We start from the raw sequence: 17,632 nt of genomic DNA on the forward strand, positions 1-17,632 counted from the left end.
GTTTAAGATCAGCCTGGGCAACAAAGCAAGACCCTGACTCTACAAAAAAAAAAAAAAAAAAAAAAAAGAGGAAGTACCTGTTTGATTGTACCAGGAGAAGACATAAGGCCCTGCCCCAGCCTCTCCCTGGGAAGGAAGTAGTCAGGAGTTAGGAGAGGATTCAGAATTTATATTTCAGTGCTCACTAGCCAGTTCCCACCCTCCGCACCCACCCACCCCCCCCCCCCCCCGCAGTAGAGAGGAGGTCCTGGCTACCATCAAGCCGTCCCTGAGCGCAGTGTCTCTCCAGCCCAGGTGTGTGAAGGGAGCACCTTCCTTCAGGGGTCTGGTGCGAAGACAAAGTCGAGGGCCTGACGCTCAGCCCCTGCCACGTTGGGGTGCCAGAGGTCCACGATGAAGACCACTCGAGGCCCATCTTCAGGGGAGCCTAGGGCACATGGGACAGGAATAGCAGAGCCACTGACATTAGGTATTTCCACACCAGAGCACTCACCAAACACCATAAAAGCAAACAGTGAATAAGTGACAGGCCCTGTTCTAACCCTTTAAATGTATTAAAAAAAAAATTTTTTTTTTTTGAGATGGAGTCTTGCTCTGTCACCAGGCTGGAGGGCAGTGGCGTGATTTCAGCTCACTTCAACCTCTGCCTTTCAGGTTCAAGCAGTTCTCCTGCCTCAGTCTCCCTAGTAGCTGGGATTTCAGGCATTCACCACCACGCCTGGGTAATTTTTTTGTATTTTTAGTAGAGACGGGGTTTCACCATGTTGACCAGGCTGGTCTCGAACTCCTGACCTCAGGTGATCCGCCCACCTCAGCCTCCCAAAGTGCTGGGATTACAGGCGTTAGCCACCGTGCCCGGCCGATATGTATCAACTCTTAATCAAAACAAACTGTGGTATTACCATAATTATCCCTATTTTATACAAAGCAACAAGCATAAGGAGGTTAAGTCCTTTGCCCAAGTGCAAGAGGTAGGACAGGAACCCAGAGTCCTGTGCTGGTAACCGCTTTTCTGTGCACTTAACATTATCTCATTTAATCCTTGCAGTCACTTGATGAAGAAGGTGGTGGTCCTAGGGCATTGGAGAAGTTGTGTGACTTGTTCAAGTCATGCAGCTGGAAGATGGTGGTGATAGGACAGGAAGTCTGTTGGGCCTGATTCTGCTGTCCTCTAGTCTACGCTCCTTTGCTCCTGAGTCCCTCATCCCCCCTGCAGAATGGGCACCCCGTTACCATTGTGAGCCACTGTGTGCAGAAAAGAGTCGTCCACCAGTAGACAGTGCCCCTCCGCCCAGCACTGGGGCTCACCGCCGACCACCAGCTCACAGCCAGGAGGGATCTTTAGGCCTGTAAGAAGAGACGCGGGCATCCAGCACTCCTGCCTCCAAGCCAGGGGCCCATTCTGGCCAGTCAGTTTACAGCTCTAAGCGTCTTAAATGCCAGGTTTTGTGGTCATCCTCCTTTCTTTCCAGAAAGTGGCCACAGTATAATTATAATACAGTCCTGGAGGAGGGAAGTGCTGGGAGATTAGCAAAACGCTGCTGTGGGTAGTGTGACCCATCTATTTTTTTGAGACAAGGTCTCACTCTGTCACCCAGGCTGGAGTGCAGTGGTGTGATCTCAGCTCACTCTGCCTCCCAGGTTCAAGTGATTCTCATGTCTCAACCTCCTGAGTAGCTGCCGGGATTACAGGCACGTGCCACAATTCCGGGCTAATTTTTTTTTTTTTTCCTTTTTTTGAGATGTAGTTTTGCTCTACCACCAGGTTGGAGTGCAGTGGCATGATCTTGGCTCACTGCAACCTCCGCCTCCCGGGTTCAAGCGATTCTCCTGCCTCAGCCTCCCAAGTAGCTGGGATTACAGCTGCCCACCACGACGCCTGGCTAATTTTTGTGTTTTTAGTAGAGACAGGGTTTCGCCATGTTGGCCAGGCTGGTCTCGAACCCCTGAGCTCAAGTGATCTGCCTACCTCAGCCTCCCAAAATGCTGGGATTACAGGTGTGAGCCACTGTGCCTGGCCAGATCCATTTTATTTTATTTTGTTTTATTTTATTTTATTTTATTTTATTCTTATACAGACAGCACTGGTCTTGAACTCCTGGCCTCAAGCAATGAACTCCTGGCCTCCTGCCTTGGCCTCCGAAAGTGCTAGTATTTCAGGGATGAGCCACGGCGCCTGGCAGCAACCTCTCATTTTAGAGAAAAGAGAAGGCTTCCTGGAGGAAATGGCGTTTCCTCCTGGGCTTCCTGACAGTTTGACTCAAGAGCTTACTGTGTGATAGGTGCTGTCTCCCCACGAGGTATAAGATTAAAGAGGATCCTGGCCCAAGGACCACATGGCCGAGTGCGGTGAGGAAAGTGAGCAGCCAAGTCAAATGATGGGGGAACAGGAAGGCATCCCAGAGGAAGTGTGGTACTTGAAAACTGGAATCCTGAAGGCTGAGTAGGAGTTTTCCAGGAGGTGGTACGGGGGAAGGGGATTCTAGGTTGAAAAGAACAGCACGTGTGGCATCTGTCAGGATTGGCCAGAAGGCTTTCATGATTTAGAGCACAGAGAGAGGGAGGAGAGGAAGGATCGGGAACTGATCCTGAGGCCAGTGTGCCCTGAAGTGTAGGACACATCCAGCTGGCAGCACAGGAGATAATTTGGGGCAAAACAAGGTCATGGCATGGAATAACAGAAAATTATTTCCCTTTCCATTTTCTTCCAGTCTTTAAGACATCAAAAAGTGCTGGGTGCGGTGCCTCACACCTATAATCTCAGCACTTTGGGAGGCCAAGACAGGAAGATCACTTGAGCCCAGGAGTTCGGGTCCAGCCTGTCTTTACACAATATTTTTTTCTTTTTTTGAGATGAAGTTTCACTCTTGTTGCCCAGGCTGGAGTGCAATGTTGTGATCTCGACTCACTCACTGCAGCCTCCGCCTCCCAGGTTCAAGTGATTGTCCTGCCTCAGCCTCCCAAGTAGCTGGGGTTACAGGCATGCGCCACCACACCCAGCTAATTTTTTGTAATTTTAGTAGAGACAGGGTTTCTCCATGTTGGTCAGCTGGTCTCGAACTCCCAATGTCAGGTAATCTGCCTGCCTCGGCCTCCCAAAGTGCTGGGATTACAGGTGTGAGCCACCATGCCCGGCCTACACAAATTTTTTAAAAATCAGCCAAGCATAGTGGTGGGCACCTGTGGTCCCAGCTACTCAGGAGGCTGAGGTGAGAGGATCCCTTGATCTCAGGAAGTCAAGATTGTAGTGAGCCATATTTGTGCCACTGCACACTCTAGCCTGGGTGACAGAGCGAGACCCTGTCTCAAAAAAAATAAAAGGCCGGGCGCGGTGGCTCACACATGTAATCTCAGCACTTTGGGAGGTGGAGGCGGGCGGATCATGAGGTCAGGAGATCCAGACCACAGTGAAACCCTGTCTCTACTAAAAATACAAAAAATTAACCCGGCGAGGTGGCAGGTGCCTGCCTGTAGCTGTAGTCCCAGCTACTCAGAAGGCTGAGGCAGGAGAATGGCGTGAACCTGGGAGGCGGAGCTTGCAGTGAGCCGAAGTCATGCCACTGCACTCCAGCCTGGGCGACAGAGCGAGACTCCGTCTCAAAAAAAAAAAAAAAAAAAAGTGTAGGCTTCAGGATCAGAGAGACTAGAGCACTTAACTAGAATGTTCTAGACTGTTGAAAGCTTTCTTTTTTAAATTTCAGCTTGTGTTTATGAGTACTTTCTTGTCACCCAGGTTGGAGTGCAGTAGCACAATCTCAGCTCACTGCAGCCTCAAACTCCTGAGATCAAGTGATCCTCCCACCTCAGCCTCTCCAGTAGCTGGGACCATAGGCACGGGCCACCATGCCCAGCTAATTGTTTTATTATTTGTAGAGACAGAGTCTCACTATGTTGTCCAGGCTTTTTTTTTTTTTTTTTTTTTTGAGGCGGAGTCTCGCTCTGTCACCCGGACTGGAGTGCAGTGGCCAGATCTCAGCTCACTGCAAGCTCCGCCTCCCGGGTTTATGCCATTCTCCTGCCTCAGCCTCCCGAGTAGCTGGGACTACAGGCGCCCGCCACCTCGCCCAGCTAGTTTTTGTATTTTTAGTAGAGACGGGGTTTCACCATGTTAGCCAGGATGGTCTCGATCTCCTGACCTCGTGATCCGCCCGTCTCGGCCTCCCAAAGTGCTGGGATTACAGGCTTGAGCCACCGCGCCCGGCCTGTCCAGGCTTTTTATGAGTACTTCTACTTAGGGCAAGTAATACTGATGATAGTGCTATAAATATTTCTTTTAAATACGAAGAACAAAAGGTCGAGGGGAGAGCCAAGGTGAAGAAACGCAGTACAGGTGGGAATGACTACAGCAAAGCTTATGAATATGGTGTGCTGATAGCCAAGGCTCAGGAAATGCTGCTGTGGGTGGCAACAGGGAGCCATGGAAGCAGAGAGGCACAATGAGAACCGTAGAGCAGACAGCTCTGTGCCGGAGAGAAGGGTCTGGGAGGAAAATCATCAAGGCAAGGAGGTTGTCAGTAGGCGGCAGCTACTTACCCAGATGGCATCTGACCCGGGCATTGGTGGGCCCACAGCGGCCCTCGAGCCGGGCCCCAGGCAGGAGAACGGAAAAGCCGGCATTGCCGAAGGTGTTGGCACTCATAAAGCTTCGAAGCCCCCTCAGTGCCCGATAGGCCCCCGGGCACCGGCGGCAGTTGGTGGGTTGGCACCGGCCTGCTTGGTACAGCAGGAGCTGGTAGCACCCGGGGGCCAGAGGTGGGGACCAGCCCCGAGGCAGAGGGGTAGTCCCTGAGAAGTCCCAGCTCACAGCCCCGAAGTCCCGTAAAATGGCAGGGAAGCTGCTCTCCAGGAGCTCCACGTCGTGCCGCTGGGCATCCCGCGGCACAAAGGGGGCTGAAGGCAGGTCTGGTAGGAAAAGCAGGTCTGGGCGCTGAATACCTAGGACCCCTGGCCCTCTCCCAGGGCCTGGGCCACCCTGAGCTGCCCGCCTCACTCTACCCATCCCAGCCCAGGAGTAGCGCCTTGCGTAGGCCCGAAGCCGCCGGCTCACTAGGCCTTCCGTTCTAGGTCCTTCCCCGGGATCCCCAGGACCCCTTGGGCTTGGCCCGCTGGCCTCCGAGCATCCCACAGGCCCACCACGAACACCCCTAGCCCGGCTCCCAGCCCCTAAGGCCTGCATGTCTTGGGAGCCCAGGCGGTAGCAGTACCAGAGGAACAGGGAAGTGAGGGCCCCGAAGAGCAAGGTGAGGGCCGAGGAGGCCAGGGGTAGTGGCCACGGGAGCATGGTCAGGGAGGCCCTGGCCAAGAGGCCTGGGGCGTCCTCCGGACCCCAGTTCCCCTGTACCCCCAGCTCCCCACCTGTCCCTTCCATGGCTGCCCCCTGGCTCCCCGCTGGACTATTTCCCTTCCACATTCCACTCTGGGCTCTCTCTCTCCTTCCGCGGTCCTCTCTCCACGTTGAAGCTCCCTCTCCCCTCCTTCATGCACTTCTAACCCCCTCTCCTTTCTCTCCCCTCTTCTCTCTCCTTCTACCTCTTCTTCCTCCTCTCCCTCTGTCGCCTGCTCTCCCTCTTCTTTCGCCTTCAGCAGCCTCCTCTCTCTCGCTCTGCTTCTCTCTCCCGCCTCAATCTCCCCCTTTCCTCCCCACCCCCGCTTTTCGCTCGCTCTCTCTCCTGCTTCCTTCTAGCTCCCCTGGGCAGCAGTTCCTACCCCGCCTGGACCTGCAGTCTCGGGAACCCGCAGCCTGTCTTTCTCCGTGGCAGCTTCTTTTTCTCCGGCCACACTGCTCTCTCCTTGCCCTCGCTCCTCACTAGCCACGACCCTGCGGTCCTGCCTGGCTCTCGCTCCCTCTCTCCTACTCGCTCCTTCCTTGGCTCCCACTCACCCTGACGTCACTCCTTCCCGGAGCCCTCTCAGCTCAGCCACCCCCGAACCCTCCCAGTGGCGCCGCAATTCAGTCGGGGGCCGGGGGAGGGGGAGAGTCGTCTCTGGATGTGCCTCCCCACCCCCCCCCCCAGCCCGGAAAGGGCGCCACGTGGGGCGCAGGGGCCGGGGTGCCAGCCTCCAGCCGTCCCGCAATGCGAAAGAAGGGGCGGGTCTCGTGGGGCGGGGCACGGGGGGCGGGGCACGAGGGGGCGGGGCACGAGGGGCGGGGCGAGCGCGGACTAATGGCTGGGCAGGCGCCCGAGACTGCGGGCAAGGATGCCAAGGCCAGTCCGTCGGACGGCCGGTCCCTCAGTCGGTCGGCCTGTGACTCCCGCTGGCCTTAGGCCAGTCCAGGAGCCCACGAGCCCGGCAAACACCAAAAGCGGCCTCAGCCAATCGCGGGCGGCGCCGGGCCGGGCCCGCCCCGGCGGGGCGAGGGGAGCTGTCCGCGCGTCGCTGGTGCTGAAAAGGGCGCTGCAGAGGGAAAATCAGAGCCGAGGCCGCCTGTTAACTGGCCAGGGTCACGGTTAATGGAAGAGGAGGGGTCTGTCTCTCCTCCCCAAACCCCGGCCCGTCACTCACGAGACTTCTCACAATCGTGGAAGCTCGCCATTCTCCCGGAGGAGGGAGAGCCCATTCCACCCGAGCTGCTGTAAAAGGCAAAGGGAAGCCCCGTGGGAGGTCTGGATGTGAACAGGGGGCATAATGGGGGACCGAGCAGGCGCGAACCAAGCTGTGCAGCCTCTCGGCGCCCTGGGAAGAGGAAATTCAGATTCCAGATGTGCTGGAATGGCTGGCGGAGGGGGCTAATTACTGCTGAGACCAGAGAGTTTCCTTTGCCTCCCCTAGGGGCCGCGGGAGTGAGGATTACGGCCCTGGCTCGTATGATCCCTCCCTCCTCCATCTGCACTTCCTCCTCCTCCCTCCCCGTCAAATAAATCCCAGGCCCCTCCCTCCGCCCGTCCCCAGGATCTGACGTGGGCTTGATACCTTTCTCAGCTTCTCCCTCCCGCAGCTCCAGTGCCCGAGCTTCGGCTCTCCCAGTTCCCCAACCCACCCCTTCCCCTCCCCGACAATCCCCGCTAGAGCCCAGTGGGGAACCCCCCGATCCTCGACCCCACCCTAAGCCCCCAGAAGCTGCCTTTCTCCTCCCCAGTCCCTTAGCTTGGGGTCCAGCCAGCCCGGTGGACCCAGGCGCCTGAGCAGGAGGGTAACCCAGGCCACCCGGCCCCTTCGGCCCTCTCGGCCCCACCCCCTGCAGCCGGAGCCGCGCCCCCTCTACCACAGAGCCGGGAGACGAGGACAGAGGAGACTGAGCAAAGGGGGGTGGGCTCCAGGCGACCCCTAGCCCAATTCTGCCCCTCCATCCCAAGGGGCAGAGAAATTGTCTCTCTTTGCTGACTCCTACCAGGAAAAAGAAAAAAAAAAAAGAATTAAAGGGAAAGATAATCGGAGACGGAGGAAAGGTGGCAGCCAGATTACTTAGAGAGGCACAGAGGAGAGAGATCGGGGTGAGTCGCCATGGGGACTCCCAGGGCCCAGCACCCGCCGCCTCCCCAGCTGCTGTTCCTAATTCTGCTGAGCTGTCCCTGGATCCAGGGTAAGGACATGAGAGTGTGGGGGTGGGCCCCAGGAAGGCACCCAGCGGGGTCCTCCACCCTCCTTTCTCTTAACATCCTGGGTCTTCCGAGCACATGGGGGAGGGGAGAGGCACAACTGATGGGGAAAGGGCAAGCCAGAGCTTTCTGGATTGAACCCAAAGCCCCTTAAGCCTCAATATTGAGAAGGCAGGGAAATGAATGAGAGAAGCTTTTAGCAGTGTCTCAGGAGCTAGATCCACAAAGGAGGGCTGGGAAAGTTGGGGGGATGTCTGCGGAGGCGGTAGAAGCACGGAGGGACCCGGGTGGGAGATGGAGATGCTGAGAGAGATGCCAGGCGCTGTACACACAAATATGTTCTTGGATGAATGGTCAAAGACAGATGAGCAGAGGCAGGGCTCAAAGACCAGATTTTCAGTCCCCCACTCTGACCCCCAGCCAGACTCCAGGGAAGGAGGCAGAGACTGCAGAGGACCAGAGAGAGAGAGGGAAAGAGAGAGAGAGAGAGAGAGAGAGAGAGAGAAGGAGAGGGAGAGAAAAAAGACAGCCACATTGCAGAGACAGAAGCCCAGAGAGAAAGCCAGGCACTGCGGAAGCAAGGGCTGGGAGGTGCCGCCAGACCCTCTGCAGAGCCCCAGGTTTGGGGGGAGATCACCACTGAGGTGAAAGGGAAGGCAGCACAGGCAACCCCTCTGCCTTGCTGGCGCTGTCCAGGGTTCATAAGAGCTAAGATGTTCACTGAAGGCCCACACAGGCCGGGGAGAAGGGAGAGGGGACGGGAGAGAAGAGGTGTGGGAGTGGGAATATGAGGGCAGCTGGGAGTCCCTTCTCCAATCTTGGCCCTCAGTCGAGCCTGGGACCCTCTGAGCCCCTGCAGGCCCAGCTGATGGAGGAGGGAAGAAGAGTTCTAGAAAATATCTCTCTGAAGAAGGAAGGGATGTGGGGGAGTGGAGAAGCTCACACAACTTCACCTCCTAGGTCTGCCCCTGAAGGAGGAGGAGATATTGCCAGAGCCTGGAAGTGAGACCCCCACGGTGGCCTCTGAGGCCCTGGCTGAACTGCTCCATGGGGCCCTGCTGAGGAGGGGCCCAGAGTTGGGCTACCTGCCGGGTGAGGCACCTAGAGTGGCAGGAGTGGCCTGGAGGCAGAGGGAGGGAATGGGCTGAGGGAGATGGGGAGCCAGGCTAGACAAGAGCAGGCAGAGAGATACTGCAGAGGAGGAAAGAGCCTGCAGGAAGGCCTGTGAGATTCAGGGGACACAAATCAAGATCGTGGGAGGAAGTCAAACCTGGGCACAGACAGAACCAGAGAGACAGAGACAGAATGATTAGGAGATGGTCAGACAGAAAAACAGACACATAGAAAGAGAGATGGAAATTCAGAGAACGAGAGTCAGAGAAATGGTGGAAGACAGAAAGAGAGAGAGAATGAAACACAAAAACTAGTGGATCTCGAATCATGAAATCAGAGTGCAATCAGAATACTAAACAGGGAAATGGGGAAATAAAGAGTTCCAGAGAGAGCAAGACAGAGGAGAGAGGAGATAACCAGAGAGAGAACGTGATCTGAGTGAGGAGGCAGAGAGAGAGGCTCGGGGAGAGGAGTATCAGGGTGGAAGGGGCTGGGTGGAGAGAAGGGACCAGAAGAGAAAGAGGGGGACCCAGGCTGTGGAAGCCTTGGGAAGAGGTGGGGACTAGAGTGGGAAAGGGAAAGGTGGGGGTGCTGTACCTTGTGGGGGAGGCTTTTGGGGTATGGCAGGGGAACTCCTAGCTTCCCTCAGCCCTGCTCCCCACCCAAGGTCCTCCGTGTGCTCTTCCTCTGCTCTGACATTCTCTGCACTGTCCCAGGATCTGATCCGGACCCCACGCTAGCCACCCCTCCGGCCGGCCAGACTCTCACAGTGCCCTCCCTGCCACGGGCCACTGAGCCGGGGACAGGGCCTCTGACAACAGCCGTCACCCCTAAGGGGGTCAGGGGGGCAGGCCCCACCGCGCCAGAGCTGCTGACCCCGCCCCCAGGAACCACAGCCCCACCCCCACCCAGCCCTGCTTCCCCAGGGCCTCCCCTTGGGCCTGAGGGAGGAGAGGAGGAGACCACAACCACCATCATCACCACAACAACTGTTACCACTACGGTGACCAGCCCAGGTGAGGCGAAGGCAAGGGGATGGGGGTGGGAGCACCAGATAGGTACACGCTGGGGATGGATGGGAAAGAGGCTCCTGGGAACTGTGGAAGGAGTCCTGGGTACAGATGGGAGAATAAAAATAACAAAGGTAGCATTTCTGTACCCTTACTAAGTACCAGGCAGTGTTCCAATTGTTTCAGCTATATAACAGTTAGGAAAGGGAGTTCTGGCTCAGGTGGGAGAGGGAGTATGCTTAAAGATGGTACTGGGTACAGTGGCTCATGCCTGTAATCCCAGCACTTTTGGAGGCCAGGCAGGTGGATCACCTGAGATCCGGAGTTTGAGACCAGCCTGACCAACATGGAGAAACCCCGTCATACTAAAAATACAAAATTAGCCAGGCGTGGTGGCGCATGCCTGTAATCCCAACTACTCGGAAGGCTGAGGCAGCAGAATTGCTTGAACCAGGGAGGTGGAGGTTGTGGTGAGCTGAGATCCAGCCATTGCACTCTAGCCTGGGCAACAAGAGTGAAACTCCATCTCAAAAAAAAAAAAAAAAAAAAAAAGATGGTAAGGGGGCACAGTGGCACACACCTGTAATCCCAGTGCTTTGGGAGGCCAAGGCAGGAAGATCGCTTGAGGCCAGGAGTTTGAGTCCAGCCTGGGAAACATGGCAAGACCCCATTTCTACAAAAAGTTTTACAAATTGGCTCAGCGTGGTGACGCGCACCTGTGGCCCCAGCTACTCGGAAGGCTGAGGAGGGAGGATCACTTGAGCCCAGGAGTTTCAGACTGTAGTGAGCCATGATTGCGCGACTGAACTCCAGCCTGGGGGACAGAGTGAGACCCTGTCTCAAAACAAAACAAAAAAATAATGAGAGGTGCTAAGGAGAAGGCAGATGAAGGCCTTCAGAGTTGCTTGGCTGGGAAGGCAAGAGCACAGGCATTCCTTCCATCCCAGCCATTTGTATCTCCTCAGTTCTGTGTAATAACAACATCTCCGAGGGCGAAGGGTATGTGGAGTCTCCAGATCTGGAGAGCCCCACCAGCCGTACCCTGGGGCTCCTGGACTGCACTTACAGCATCCATGTCTACCCTGGCTACGGCATTGAGATCCAGGTAACTGGACCAAAGCATGTGACTATGCACCTTCCAAGCCTTTTCCTCTGGGTTGTGGGTGTGCACGGGTTTGGCCTGGGAGCCAAAGAACCTATTTGATGACTCAGGTTACCTCAAAAGCTCTTCCAGATTTCTACAACTTGGGCAGCAGCATGGTGCCTTTTGGGCTGCTACACACAGGGAAAAGGCACAGGACAGGGGCTTTGGAAGTCAAACCCCTGGCTGACTTGCCCTGGCAGGTCTGTGTCTGGCTTCTCTAGGTGCAGACGCTGAATCTGTCTCAGGAGGAGGAGCTCCTGGTGCTGGCTGGTGGGGGATCCCCAGGCCTGGCCCCCCGACTCCTGGCCAATTCGTCCATGCTTGGAGAAGGACAAGTCCTTCGGAGCCCAACCAACCGGCTGCTTCTGCACTTCCAGAGCCCACGGGTCCCAAGGGGCGGTGGCTTCAGGATCCACTATCAGGGTGAGGAGTTTGAGGGTGCTGCTGGAAGGGCAGGGGCCATACTGCATACAGGGGACATCTTTATTTATTTATTTATTTTTGAGACAGAGTCTTGCTCTGTTACCCAGGCTGGAGTGCAGTGGCGTGATCTCAGCTCACTGCAAGCTCCACCTCCCAGGTTCACGCCGTTCTCCTGCCTCAGCCTCCTGAGTAGCTGGAATTACAGGCGCCCGCCACCATGCCCAGCTAATTTTTTGTATTTTTAGCAGAGATGGGATTTCACCGTATTAGCCAGGATGGTCTCGATCTCCTGACCTCGTGATCCACCCCCTCAACCTCCCAAAGTGCTGGGATTACAGGCATGAGCCACTGTGCCTGGCCTATACAGGGGACATCTTTAAGAACCATCGAAGCACAGGGTGCTGAGGGGGGCTTTTCCTCCTGACTGTGACCCTGGGGGGCCAGGCCCTCAGAGGAGACCCATGCATACTTATCTCACACACTCACAGATCTGTGCACACATCCAAGGGACAATTCATCCATTGAACTCAACAAATGTTGATCAAGTGCTTGCTTCATACCAGGCCCTATGTTAGCCTTGGAGGAGGAATGAACAAACCAGGTGTATATCTGGCTTCAACGAGCTCAGAATCTAGGTAGGAAGACAGATGAGTAATCAGGATGGTTACAATTCAAGGAGATAAGGAATATGATGGCAGAAACACCAGCGGGGGCAGCACATAGCCAAGGGACCTAAATTTCTCCCAAGGAATATGGGGACATCTTCTTGGAGGAGATGATGACTAAGCTGAGACCTGAAGGATAAATTCGCCAGGGAAAGGGTGGGAGGGAGGGAGAGGAGGGAGGCAGATGGCTAGGTGGACGAAAAAGCACACTCCAAGACCCAGAGAGAGAAGATGTGACCCCCAGATGAGGTGAAGGAATTTAGCATGGAAAATAGAATTGTCCTAGCTGTGTGACCTGGGACAAGTTACTTAACCTTTCTGTGCCTCATGATGTCATTTGAAAAACAGGGATCACAATAGTTGGTATTATGTGGAAGATCAAATGAATTAATACATGTCAAGTGTTTAAAACAGTGTGTGGCCTGGAATGGTGGCTCACACCTGTAATCTCAGCACTTTGGGAGGCCGAGGCAGGTGGATCACCTGAGGTCAGGAGTTCAAGACCAGCCTGGCCAACGTGGCAGAACCCCGTCTCTATCAAAAATACAAAAATCAGCCAGGCATGGTAGCAGGCACCTGTAATCCCAGTTACTTGGGAGGCTGAGGCAAGAAGATTGTTTGAACCCAGGAGGTGGAGGTTGCAGTGAACTGAGATTGTGCCATTGCACGCCAGCCTAGGTGACAAGAGCGAAACTCCATCTCAAAAACAAACAAAAAAACAAAACAAGCAAAAACACAAACAGCGTGTGTACACAGTGAGAGCTCAAAACTGTCAGTCACGCTATTACCTTCAAAGCACAGAAAGGGGTGAAGGGGAAATGGGCCAGAGACCAGGCTGGGAGGCAGGTCAGATTCAGACCATAAAGAGCCTTACCTGCTTCAGTAAGGAGTTCAGACTACTTCAACCTGCAGGTGTGACAGGGAGATAATTTGAATTTTTTTTTTTTTTTTTTTTTTAAGACAGAGTCTCACTGTTACCCAGGCTGGAGTGCAGTGGCGTGATCTTGGCTCACTGCAACCCCTGCCTCCCAGCTTCAAACAATTCTCCTGCCTCAGCCTCCCAAGTATCTGGGATTATAGGCACCTGCCACCACACCTGGCTGATTTTTGTATTTTTAGTAGAGATGGGGTTTCACCATGTTGGCCAGGCTTGTCTTGAACTCCTGACCTCAAGTGATCCACCCACCTTGGCCTCCCAAAGTGCTGGGATTACAGGCATGAGCCACCACACCAGGCCTCTTAATTTGAAATTTATTTATTTATTTATTTTTGAGATGGAGTTTCACTCTTGTTGCCCAGCCTGGAGTGCAATGGCGCAATCTTGGCTCACCGCAGCCTCTGCCTCCCAGGTTCAAGCAATTCTCCTGCCTCAGCCTCCTGAGTAGCTGGGATTACAGGCATGCGCCACCACGTCCGGCTTACTTTGTATTTTTAGTAGAGACGGGGTTTCTCCGTGTTGGTCAGGCTGGTCTCGAGCTCCCGATCTCAAGTGATCCTCCCGCCTTGGCCTCCCAAAGTGTTGGGATTACAGGCGTGAGCCACGACGCCTGGCCTGAAATGTTTTAAGCAGGAAAGTGAGAGCCTCGGATTTGCAACTTAGAAAGATCCTCTGACATCTGGGGGCAGGGAAGCGGGGCTGTATTCATGCATGACTGCATTTGTTAGGACCTATGACACATAACCTGCACATGTGTGTACATCCACGCTTACCTGTGTGTGCAGGAACCTTCCCAGAGTACAAGGGTATGTTCTAGCATACACGTGTGCACAAGGAAAGGGCCCAGCCAGTGCCCTGTTCCAGACACACTGTCTTCCTATGCTTCGTGGAGACAGAAAGAACTGTGTCAGGCCAATGCCCGCTTCACATCACCACATGGCCTTGGCTGGTGTTGTGCATTCTGCCCTCCTTGAAAGCTCTGCTGACCGCAGATGCCTTGTGTGCCTCATCCAGGGTACACCCTGAATCCTGTTCTCACATCCTCTCCAGCCTCTTTTGAAGCCTCTGCTCAGGACCTGCCCTAGGGGCTCATGTGTGCATAGCAAAGGTGCCTATTCGTTGGGGGGCCAGCGAGCTAGGGGACATGTATTTGGCAGTAGGGACCTGGTTATTGGGGAGCAAGAGCATGCCTGGAAGGCCCGGACTGAGTGCTGGACTTCAGATGTTATGAAATCTGAAGATACGGTTCCCCATTGGCTCCTTTAAGCAGACACTTCCCCAGGGCACTGAAAATAGGACTCCTTAGGCTAAGTGGAACATTTGGGGAAGCAGGACTATTGCATAAATTGGCCTTCATTGTTCAGTCTTCCCTGCTTCGCAGCTGCCCCAGGCACCTTTGGGACCGAGGCCCTGTTTCAGCCCTTCCCAACCTGCACTAGCTGGGGCCTCTGGCCCAGAGTGGCCTCATTAGCTTCTCTCTGAAAAGCCAAAGGCTCCCTCACCCCTCACCCCAAGTTCAGCAAACTTTCCCATTACAAAGCCCTTTCACCAACCGTAGTTTCATTTGCTTCTCACAGAAACCCTGAGAGTGGCCATTGTCAGTTCCATCTCTCAAAGGAAGAAAAAGACTCAAAGGTCATGTAGATTGCTCAGCCACCTGCACGTTTATTGCAGCCAGACACCAGATCCCCGAGTCCCTGGCTCCCAGCCATTCATTAATTGAGGCTGAGGGGCGTGTGATTAACGTTTTCTCAGCAGCTTCTATGTGCCAGGTGCTTTGCGTGTTTCTTTTATTTAATTTTCAGGCCAATCTTCCCTGACAGGAATTATTATTGCCGTTAATAGGTGAGAGGTCCCTAGAGATGAAGTCACCTGCTCAAAGTCATGTAGTTAGTAAGTTCTGGAGCTAGAACTGGAACTCAAGTCTGCCTGACGACAAATCCAGTGGTTCCATGCTGCCTCTTGGCTGCACCCATTGATCAGCCAGGCTAGCCCTTTTTTTTTTTTTTTTTTTTTTTGAGACAGAGTCTTGCTCTGCTGCCCAGGCTGGAGTGCAATGGCACAATCTCAGCTCCCTGCAACCTCCGCCTCCTGGGTTCAAGCGATTCTCCTGTCTCAGCCTCCTGAGTAGCTGGGATTACAGGCGTGTGCCACCACACCCGGCTAATTTTTTGTATTTTTAGCAGAGACAGGGTTTCACCATGTTGGCCAGGCTGGTCTTGAACTCCTGACCAGATAGACTAGCCTTTTAGGACACAAAATAAATAAGTCTTGGGCCAGTGTAGACAGTGGTTAGACCAGGCACGGTGGCTCACACCTGTAATCCCAGCACTTTGGGAGGTCAAGGTGGGTGGATCACTGAGGTCAGGAGTTCAAGACCAGCCTGGCCAACATAATGAAACACTGTATCTACTAAAAATACAAAAATTGACCAGGCGCGGTGGTTCACACCTATAATCGCAGCACTTTGGAAGGCCGAGGCAGGCGGATCACAAGGTCGGGAGTTTGAGACCAGCCTGACCAATGTGGTGAAACCCCGTCTCTACTAAAAATACAGAAATTAGCTGGGTGTGGTGGCGCATGCCTGTAATCCCAGATACTCAGGAGGCTGAGGCTGGAGAATTGCTTGAACCTGGAAGGTGGAGGTTGCAGTGAGCCAAGATTATGTCACTGCACTCCAGACTGGGTGACAGAGCAAGACTCTGCCTCAAAAAATAATAATAATAAAGTAAATACTAATAATAAAAATACAAAAATTAGCCAGGAGTCAAGGCACACGCCTATAACCCCAGCTACTTGGGAGGCTGAGGGAGGAGAATTACTTGAACCTGGGAGGTGAAAGTTGCAATGAGCTGAGATCAAGCCACTGCACTCCAGACTGAGTGACAGAGACTCTGTTTCAAAAAAAAAAAAAATACAATGGTTAATGTGATGACAAAATCATGCATGCAGGATTGTGTATAGGTAAGAGAACAAGTAACTGTTGGAGAGATGTAGAGTCAGGAAGGCTTCCTGGAAGAGGTGGTACGTAAGCCTCCCAGTCTGATCTCTTAAAACACGAGAAAGTAGGGGGAGAGCACAAGCGAAAATATGGAGGTGGAAACTTAAGGAGTCACAAAACTGTGTTGTGTAGGCTATATTGGTCTTGGAAGCTCAACCCTGAAGCTGGAATGTGCTGGGCTGCATTTAACTGTGGAAGGGGCTTGAATGTCAAACTAAAGCATTCAGACTTGATTCTGTTGGCAGCAGCCATTACCGAGACTACCATTTATTGAAACCACTGTGTTCTGGAAGGTTGTTCTTATGTTTATCTCAGTAGACGATGGACTCCTGAGGACAAGGCCTGGGTCTTTTTCCTGACCTCAGGTGATCCACCTGCCTCAGCCTCCCAAAGTGCTAGGATTACAGGTGTGAGCCACTGTGCCTTTAGAGATTATTTTGTCTTTAAAGACCTTAATACTCAGTGGCCTGTAAATGAATCCCCCAGTGAAAGTGACGTCAGGAGATCTGAAGAGGTCGGGAGTTGGAGACCACCCTGGCCAACATGGTAAAATCCCATCTCTACTAAAAATACAAAAATTAGTTGGGCATGGTGGTGCACACCTGTAATCCCAGCAATTCAGGAGGCTGAGGCAGGAGAATCGCTTGATCCCAGGAGGCAGAGGTTGCAGTGAGCCGAGATTGTATGCCATTGCACTCCAGCCTGGGCAACAGAGTGAGACTCCTCCTCAAAAACAAAAACAAAAAGACAAAATAGTCAAATGTCCTCAAGAAGTTTCATGTTTGCTTGAGGCCAGGAATTCAAGACCAGCCTGGGCAACATACTGAAATGTCATCTCTACAAAAAATTTAAAAATTAGTGGGGCATGGTGGCACAAACCTGTAGTCCCAGCTACTTGGGAGGCTGGGTCAGGAGGATGGTTTGAGGCCAGGAGTTCAAGGTTCCAGTGAGCCATGACTGTGCCATTGCACTCTAGCCTGGGCAACAGAGTGACACCCTATCTCAAAAAAAAAAAAAAAAAAAAAAAAAGTTTCAATTGGTTCTTCTGGATGGAAGCTCAGGGTATACCACAGGGTGTCTTGGTGGAAGAAAGGCTGTATGTGTGGAGGGGAGAAAAATGCAAAGAGAAACATTTAATAACTTGGAGACTCAGTGTTCACATCTGCAAAACAGGTCACATAATCTTTTTTTTTTTTTTGAGACAGAGTTTTGGTCTTGTCGCCCAGGCTGGAGTGCAATGGGACGATCTCGGCTCACTGCAACCTCTGCCTCCTGGGTTCAAGTGATTCTCCTGCCTCAGCCTCCCAATTAGCTAGGATTACAGGCACCTACTACCACGCCCGGCTAATTTTTATATTTTTTTAGAGACGGGGTTTTACCATGTTGGCCAAGCTGGTCTCGAACTCCTGACTTCGTGATCCATCTGCCTCAGCCTCCAAAAGTGCTGGGATTACAGGTGTGAGCCACCACACCTAGCCAGGTCACATAATCTTTGTCTGCTTACCTCAAAATCTCTGTGTGGACTCACTTTGGGAGCTGAACAAGCTCTGCAAATACTATCTGTTATTAGAGCTGGATGAAGTTCAGAGTAGTTCATTGATTTGCCTGAAGTCACACAACAAATGAGTAGCAGGGTCTAGAATAACTTGTTTGAACCTCAGTTACCTCATCTATTAAATGGGGGCCAACGAGGGTGAATTACAATGAGTGGGGGAGATAAGGGATGTTGGAATTTCCTCTTCGTGAGGCAAGGTGCCTGTGTGAGGAGCTCTTACTTCTCGGTATGTACGCCAGTGTGGAG

The 17,632-nt window shown here is 53.4% G+C and overlaps 2 protein-coding genes across 3 annotated transcripts in view; one reads left to right on the forward strand and one right to left on the reverse strand.

The window, feature by feature from the left end:
* Nucleotides 1–250: 250 nt before the first annotated feature.
* Nucleotides 251–5,480, reverse strand: ASPHD1 (aspartate beta-hydroxylase domain containing 1). The gene is given in 4 exon segments (XM_010387647.2): nucleotides 251–427; nucleotides 1,234–1,347; nucleotides 4,534–5,423; nucleotides 5,425–5,480. Coding segments are annotated over 4 exon segments (1,170 nt in total). The 3' UTR covers nucleotides 251–317.
* Nucleotides 5,481–7,199: 1,719 nt separating this feature from the next.
* Nucleotides 7,200–17,632, forward strand: part of SEZ6L2 (seizure related 6 homolog like 2) — a 28,888-nt gene continuing 18,455 nt past the window's right edge. For both annotated transcript variants that reach the window (XM_010387660.2, XM_010387669.2), the window contains exons 1-5: nucleotides 7,200–7,522; nucleotides 8,499–8,630; nucleotides 9,368–9,667; nucleotides 10,627–10,766; nucleotides 11,027–11,228. In XM_010387660.2, coding sequence (XP_010385962.1) covers nucleotides 7,444–7,522; nucleotides 8,499–8,630; nucleotides 9,368–9,667; nucleotides 10,627–10,766; nucleotides 11,027–11,228 — 853 coding nt within the window. In that variant the 5' untranslated portion in view covers nucleotides 7,200–7,443. The remainder of the gene's footprint in view (nucleotides 7,523–8,498; nucleotides 8,631–9,367; nucleotides 9,668–10,626; nucleotides 10,767–11,026; nucleotides 11,229–17,632) is intronic.

The sequence above is a fragment of the Rhinopithecus roxellana genome, chromosome 20 (assembly GCF_007565055.1).
Source record: "Rhinopithecus roxellana isolate Shanxi Qingling chromosome 20, ASM756505v1, whole genome shotgun sequence".
Taxonomy (NCBI): Eukaryota; Metazoa; Chordata; class Mammalia; order Primates; family Cercopithecidae; genus Rhinopithecus; species Rhinopithecus roxellana.